We start from the raw sequence: 8,637 nt of genomic DNA on the forward strand, positions 1-8,637 counted from the left end.
TGTCTTAAAACACTGTCTTAAAAACACAAGTGAAATCCTTTTCATACTGCGTGTCCTAAGCACTGAAATGACATCATCCTCACAGTGCAGTTCACTGCTGTAAGGATAAAGGATAAATTTGAGAGGATAAATGTAGGAGTTCATGTGGGAACGAGGCCGTGCCCACTGACATGGACTGCTAGCTGCTAGCCGTTAACTGCTAGCCATTAGTTGCCAGCTGCTAGCCATTAGTTGTTAGCTGCTAGACATTAGTTGCCAGCTGCTAGCCATTAGTTGTTAGCTGCTAGTCATTAGTTGTTAGCTGCAAGCCATATCCCGTTAGCCACTAACCCCTCGGTGAGGGGCAACTAATCCACGTATGCATTACGTCCCCCAGGTGTGCACTACAGCAGTCGGGCTTAGCTGCATGGAACTCTCTTCCACCTTCAGAATCCTCAGCCAACTACATCAAGTAAATGAATAATATTTGGCCTGCATAGTCGTATGTGTACAACATAACGCCACATGCTGAGGTCTGGAGGTACACCTGTGTGGTCTCTGGTGTTCATTCGGACTTACCGCTGATCTCACTCCTGAATATCTTTATTTATAAACTGTTAATAGATCTCATAGCGTGAGAGGGTCTTGGCTCACTGTTGGGGAGGTTGAGCGGATCTGAGTCTAAAACCTTTCACACCTGTATTCTAATGTATCCGTCCAGATCACACAACTCCACAGTGGCTGCATGTAAAGCCATGGGACGGCAGTCAAGAGTGTCCGCTGTAGAAAACCCTCAGGCAGTACGATCAGAGTCCAGGAAATGACATCCATATGTTATATCAGCAGATGCTCCAACACATGATCAGAACCTAGTGTGCTGATGTCACAATGTAGTGTGCTGATGTCACAGTGTAGTGTGCAGATGTCAGGGACTAGTGTGTTGATGTCACGGTCTAGTGTGCTGATGTCACAGTGTAGTGTGCTGATGTCACAGTCTAGTGTGCGATGTCAGGGACTAGTGTGTTGATGTCACAGTGTAGTGTGCTGATGTCACAGTCTAGTGTGCTGATGTCAGGGTCTAGTGTGCTGATGTCAAGGTCCAGTGTGCTGATGTCAGGGTCTAGTGTCTAGCATCCACACAACCACACACACCCCCACCCAGACACATATATATACACACACACCCACACCCACAGAGACATATACACACATACTGTGAAGCAGAGATGTCAGGTTTCATTCAATAAGACAAACACCTTACAGGTGTGTCAGGTGACTCTGATGGCGTCATGTCTGGTTCTCAGATGCAATACCATGGTAACGTGCTAAAGGCCTGAAGTGTCACACACACACATCTTCCTGCTTGCTCAGACTAGCCTTTGTCAACAAACAGCAGCTTCCACTGAAACAGACTGCTGGCATCCACAAGCACTGCCAGGGAAGTTTATTTCCTCTACAATTGCTAACAGAGATAAAAATAAAACCGAACATTAGAAAAGGCTCATAGGGCAAGCTAACTGGACGTAGCCTTAATTCCTGTTATTAGCTATGTTAGTGTTTTATTACCGATGTTATTGTTTTATTAGCGATGTTATTGTTTTTGGGGTGGACTATGGCTTCAGTGCCACTAACATGAACTTTAACTGGAGAAAAAAGACAATGTGACGAAGAATATGAACTGTAAAAATTTTAATGAACTGAAAATTAATTTTTCCCTAACTTAGTGCTGAACATGATTTATAAACATCTGACAACCATTCCCTGGAAATCGCTGTAAATATACAATGTGGATGAGATGAGGAAAATATCTCAGTCTGTTTTTGGTGCTACATAGACTCACGCGTAGTGGTATCACTTCCTAGCAGGAGAAGCCAGAGACAGAAGCATGCTTGCTCTAGGGCACAACACCTCCACAACATACCACACCATACACCATACACACACACACACACATACACCACACACACACACACACACACACACACACACACACACACACACACCATACACCACACACACACACACACACACCATACACCATTCACCATACACACACACACACACACACACACACACACACACACACACACACCATACACACAGGCTACACCATACACCACACACACACACCATACACACAGGCTACACCATACACCACATACACACACACACACACACACCACACCATACATACACACACACCACACCATTCACCATACACACACACACACACACACACACACACCACCCCTAAACACACCACACCATATGTCAGATCCCCACACCACCCCAAACACACCCACACACCACACCATACACCCCCACCCCCCCATGACCCCATGCCACACTTCTCCACACGCCACCCCACCCCACCCCACACCTCTAAACACATCCGCCAATTCCCACAACCCCCACCCCATGTCTCCACCCCACTTCTTGGTCAGTGCCCTGTTACATAAAGTCCAGGGAGAAGAATGTGGAGTCAGAGAGCACACACACACTCATCACTCACCTGGACACACTATATAATTATTATCACCGTGGCCCTCGGGCTACATTCGCTAGCAGAGCGCCGCACAGCCAAAGCTGTGCTGCTGCAGTACTGAGCTTTGCACAGTGACTTTGCTACAGAGGAGCTGCACACCCTCCACCGCACGAATGCCTGCCTGTTGCAAACACACATCTGTGGATATTCAACATCAACACACAGGTTCACACCAGAGAACATCAGAGGACATCGAATGTTGCTATGGAACCACATGGAAGCTTTTGAGTGTACTAGAATGGCTAAGAGGACTCAAATGCCAGCTCAAAGGAGCTGTGAGCTGTTCTCCCACTGTCTGTTTGAGTAAAGTTGTAAGGCTTGGGGTTCAAGGTGCGGAGGGGTAGTGTAGAGAAGGGTCAGTGAGATTTTCAGCAAGCGGTTACTTTGCACACTGTTGCTTTTTTGATCCATTATGGATTCTTGTTCTTTTCAGTTGTTTTGGGTTTTTTCAGAGAATTGGGTAATGGAGATTTCTTTGACTAGTAGGAGTATAGTTTAAATAGTCGTCTAACTTCCGGCGGTTTGGTCAAATAGCAAGCAAATAATGAACTAGCATCCCATATACAACACAACTAGATACTCAAGGCAAATCTAAGATCAGAAGTATATTATTTTAATATAATTAAACTAACACACATGACAACGTCTGATCCTCAGTGGTGTAATAATAATCCAACTTGCTGCTGATTGGCCAACCGGGACAATCATCCTTGTTTATTTTCCCATAGTTCCCCTGCGGGGGCTGACAAAGGAGCCGTGTCACCTGTGTCTTCTTGAGACTCTGGTGTGACGTTCCTTCAGAAGGGCCAAAACAAGCCAAACACTCTTCCAATGCACAGCTGAAAATAATGGAAGACGGCTTTGGGAACACACTCGTTTTCTGCTACTTAATATTAGTTTAATCTTGTGTTAATGGAGAGTGGATCAAATGTAGGCCTGTGCTAACAGGTTGAGGCACAATGCTTGGTGTACTGTTCTGATCAGAATCCGATCTTAGTCATCTGATCAGAATCCAGTCAGAATAACAGGTTGTCCTAAAGTGTTTTTATTAAACCATAGTGATGTCTGAATAGCTTCTAGCATCAGAGTTGCTCCTCTAGGGTTTTCAGTCGATCCCAGCATTCCGTGCTGTCCACAGCCAGTGTTGGGAGCCAGCCCCGAGGTCAAAGCTATTGCCAGACAAGAGCACTCAGTAAACCCCCTCCACGAGTGCGCCGTGAGCAAATAGGCCACAGCCAAGATGTCCCTAGCTCGCGAGATCCCTAACTCACGCGCCTTTGGCACGGGAACAGGCGGTCCGTTCCCAACCCACTCTCTGTGGCTGGAATACCAGCCTGGTCATGATTCCTCATCACAGCAAGATCTCCACCTGGGACCCATTTCGGGAAAACCAGCGTGGAAACAACGAGTGTCTACACGCCGCGCCTTTTAGCGTGGTGACGTTTCTGGAGACGTCAGCTTCAATTGATCCAGCAAACAAACACCAAGGTCTGGCAGTCCTGAGAATATGACGCCGCTGTCACGGTGGGTCAGCAGACCGGTGTTAGCAGGTGTTTCTGAAGGTCTGCACTGTGGAGGAGTATCCCGCAGGACTGCACCACATAGGTGCTTGCCAGACGTATGGGAATCTACAGCGAATTACATCAGCGGTGAAACCAAATTAAACATGACGCTCTTCTCTGGGGAATACTTTTTTTTTTTTAAACCCACCAGAGCACCAGTTCCAGACATCTGTGTGCTGTGGCTAACGGCTCCGCTAATCCTCAAAATAAATAATCCATTGACAGGGTAATCCCAGCGAGGCCCAAGCAGAGGCAGTACAGTGTAACCACAGCGAGGTGTAACCACGACGAGGCATAACCACGGCGAAATCAAACCCACCTAGCTCCATTCATAAACAAGGCAAGAGTTATACAAATGAGAGAGTAACCACTGATGTGTTTTAATAACAGGGAAAAACAGAACGTGGAAAAAGGCTTTGAAAGTAGGCTTTGTCTGAAGGGCAGGAGGAGGTATATTCTCTCCGTTCATTCTCTTGTGAAGTCTTTACAGTAGGAAGCTTATAACTGACACTTGACCTGGAAGTATTTTAGTCTGCCCCTTAACCTGCTCTGTCTGTGGAGAGGATGTTGATACTGGGACCAGTCTGTGTCAAGACTGGCAATACAAAGAGCCAGTGTGACCGCTCCTCTGTGTATGCATGTGTGTATGTGTGTGTGTGTTTGCGTGTGTGTGAGACAGAGAGAGAGCTTGTGCTCTTCCTTCATCCTGAAGCACACAGGCCTCGAGATGGCGGGATTGATGTGCTCTACACCCCCTGACTCTCCAGTATGCGCACCACGTCCAGGTTCACTACATTCCCAGTCAGGAATCTTGGTGACTATATTTTGCCTCTTTGACAACTAAGACTTTTGACTACAAAAAAATGCACAAAAATATGAATTTGTATATTTACTTTGCACACAGACTCATTTTCAAGCCCGAACCTCCTGCTTTAGGTGGTTTTCCATTCCTGGATACAGAAGCAAACTAAGAGCACTTCTTCCCACCGTTAGCGTCAACACTAGCAAAGCGAGTCACGCGCAAACAGCCGATATCTGACAGCCTTGAGAACCCTGTGGACCCCCCAGTGACATGGCCCCCTGCAGCAGAGCTGACCAGGATGGGACCGACTCTGCTCTGCAAGGGCTTCTGGATGGAGGAGCCTCACCTCGTACTGCAACAGACACACGGAAGGTGGAGGACATTCTGCTCCACTCCTCTTTTAGTCTGGGGCACCTCCATCTTGATCGGGTCAAAGAGGCAGGGGGCTGGAGTAAAGATCTACTGTGTCTACGGCACAAAGGCCTTGGAGTAACCCTACACCTGCCTATTTGTGCCTTTCTCTCTCTCTCTCCCTGTCTGTCTTCCGCTCTCCCTCTCTCTCATCCTCCCTCTCTCGCTCTCTCTTTGATTTTCTGAGCAGAACAGAGTCTGTCTGGAGATGGAGTTCAGATATATAGTGTCACGTGTGTGCACACAAAACCCTCCTCGTTCCACAGAGTCACTGACCTGGAGGTGACTGCCTTAGTGCTACCTCACCTGTTAAACACTGCCTTAGCACTACCTCAACTGTTAAACACTGCTTTAGTGCTACCTCACCTCTGTTAAACACTGCCTTAGCGCTACCTCACCTGTTAAACACTGCCTTAGCATTACCTCACCTGTTAAACACTGCTTTAGCGCTACCTCACCTCTGTTAAACACTGCCTTAGCACTACCTCCACTGTTAAACGCTGCTTTAGTGCTACCTCGCCTCTGTTAAACACTGCCTTAGAACTACCGCCACTGTTAAACACTGCTTTAGTGCTACCTCACCTCTGTTAAACACTGCCTTAGTGTTACCTCACCACCGCCTTAGCGCTATGTCACCTCCAGAAAGGAGCGCAAGGATGTGAAATATCTTTGGATGTTTTTATGGAACATATTCACTGGTAGATTATTACAGGTATTATTACGGGAAGTGGCTGAGCACTGGTGAGCGTAGAAATGACATTAACTGGATCATAAAGTTCAGCGCCATACCATGCTTTGGGTTTTGGATGTTCTTGGAAATGCCCCTCAGTTACACGCGCTAGTGAAGGAGAAAGGGCTTGTATAGACAGCACGGCCCGTGGAGGTGAACGCCACACCATGTGAACGCATCTCACTCGCAAATATGCAGCTCCACACGGCCATGAGGAATGTCTCGCTCTCGGTCCCCGCGCCCAGCCGACCTGCAGCGTCGCGTACTTTTGTTTGGTCGCGTTTCCTCGCGAGCAGTTCCGCCACCCCTACCACGGACCGTCTGACCGATCAGAGCAGCTCGTGAGATCCGCCCGCCCCACTGACTGGTTGCATTGGTCTGTCTGGATCTGGACGCATCAGAACAAATCACCACCCAAGTTGCCACAGACGTGTTACGGAGCAGTTCTTGGTTCTACGTCATCTGGTCTAAATTTACTCTTAAACTGAGCCGAATTTTACAACGACTCCATACTGCTATTACCCGGTAATAATAAGTGCTTTACGTATTATTGTCTAAACCGAAATCATTAAAATGAAACACACGTACCTATTAAATTATAATATACTTGTATTAAATTATAATAGGCCTGTGCCTGAATTCACTGCACTGCTTAAACTCCCACCCCGAGTACTTTGGTTTTCCAGGACATGTCAAGCAATCCCGAAGCGTTTCGTGTTGGGGTTTTTGCAGTTGTGCTGGCGCGCCTGCCCTCTTATGTGCGGCAACCAGGACGTGCACGGCCAAAATAAACGCCGCAAGTTATAAATAGTGCGCCAAAACATTCCAAAACCACTGCTCCTATCAGCTAGTGTAGCCGGGGTAGAGTCGGAAACTCGTGCTGGGTAAAACGACAAACTGACGAGCCAACATATATCCACGCTTTTTGAGGTGCCACGGTATTCGGTGAGACCTGTGCCGGTGTTTTATAGGCTGAGGGACCTCTGTACGGTCTACCAGGGAACCTCTGTACGGTCTACCGGGGATGCCCGCGCCGAAGCGTCATTGAACGTTATCCGTTAAATACCTGGCGCGTTTCATAACGCATAACGCGCATCTTATTTGTTGACAGCGTGCTGTTGCATTTCCAAATGTAAAAAAGAAATGTTTTACTCACGTTTTCGCTGTGAGAGAACCTTGTCCACTCCTTGTCCGTTGGGCTCCTAAATGCATTTGTATGCATTTGTCCAAGAAGCAGAGTTCTAAGTGAAAACAGAATTCCACGCCAGAGGACACCGGTTCATGAGCTAGACCTTGGTTACCGCCGAAGGAAGCGTGACTGGACGGGGGACTGCCACCTCAGACTTCCCTCATCGTGCAGAGAACGTAGAACTCGAGGTCCCCTTGCGTCTCCGAAAACGTCCCCCAACCCTCCCCGTGCTCTGATTACCCTTCTGCTGCTTCGCAACAGAGAACGGAGAAACACCTTGCTGCTATCGGCGCTGCGCGTCAGGCGACTCCTTCTGAGACTGGACTTGGTGTTGGTAATGGAAAGGTCGCTGTGTGTGGTGAGACAACCCCAGCGTCACACACCACCTCCGGGCGGTAGGCTCAGCGCGTGCCTTGACTTGCACTCTTGCGAGCGCAGACGCCCATGTCCCGAGCAGTTGGTGTTGTGTTTCACCCGTCGCTACCCGGTCACAACGCAAAGCGGATCCGTTTCTTGGCCTTTCTTGGATCTATTTACATTAGAAATAAGCGTCATTGGAATCGATTAGGAAACCGGTGTGATCGTCAGCGTCGCTCATTTCAATACCTGAAAGAACACCCGAGGGCTGAAGTCGCACGTGAAGTGCATGCTAAAAGATGGGTAGACCCATACAATCCCTCGTTTAAACGATTTTGATCTTTGCATGTCTAGAAGATAGAAATGATAAGTGATAGAAAGCTCCAAAATGGAAAAATATTACTGTCAGGTTACGTTCTTTTATAGTGATGCCCGGGAACACACGTTCCTTAAACGACGCAGTGGCCAAGCTGATATGTTGCGACGTACAGACGTATAGTGCTCTAAGCGCCCCGACACGGAGCGCGCGTATAACATCTGACACGGTTACAGGTCACGTGTAGACTCACTCAGACAATTTTCTGCTTTCTCACCATTTATTCTCCCGTTTTCACTGCAGACCAGCCACGGAGCCGGTAGCGTGGATGCGCGCCGTGAGAGCGCGCTGACTCCAGCTCCAGAGCTCGTGGCCATAGTCACTGCGCACTAATGCAGGTAACCGGAACATCTTATCGACCTGCACATGACCTGGGCCTTACTCCATATGTGCAAAGTCCCAGCTATGGCTGCCCTGCCAATCAGATACAGTAATCAAAACTCATTTGTCCCTCAGTGTTAAGTGAACAGGGGCTTCAGATTGGGTTTTGTTCTTTATCAACACCCTAGTACATGATATTACAGCACAGGGTGACTGGTGTCAAACAGGTCCTTTAAATCCCATAGCAAGCAGATATATCCTGAGCCACTGACTATGCAGGAAAAAAGAAACAGCCTAAATCTGTTGCTGGTAAACACAAACTAATATTCATGTCTACCACATGAGTTTGTGGGGTAATCATGACC

The 8,637-nt window shown here is 47.8% G+C and overlaps 1 protein-coding gene across 3 annotated transcripts in view; it reads right to left on the reverse strand.

Moving 5' to 3' along the window:
- col24a1 (collagen type XXIV alpha 1) overlaps positions 1-7,653 on the reverse strand; it is a 94,767-nt gene extending 87,114 nt beyond the window's left edge. For 2 of the 3 annotated variants that reach the window (XM_035521492.2, XM_035521491.2), the window contains exon 1: positions 7,186-7,649. In XM_035521492.2, coding sequence (XP_035377385.2) covers positions 7,186-7,241 — 56 coding nt within the window. In that variant the 5' untranslated portion in view covers positions 7,242-7,649. Of the gene's footprint in view, positions 1-7,185 lie in introns of all 3 variants that reach the window. The other variant, XR_014119071.1, reaches the window with a different exon arrangement.
- Between the last annotated feature and the right edge of the window lie 984 nt (positions 7,654-8,637).

Source organism: Electrophorus electricus, chromosome 21 (assembly GCF_041902795.1).
Source record: "Electrophorus electricus isolate QZ-2024a chromosome 21, ASM4190279v1, whole genome shotgun sequence".
NCBI classification, from domain to species: Eukaryota; Metazoa; Chordata; class Actinopteri; order Gymnotiformes; family Gymnotidae; genus Electrophorus; species Electrophorus electricus.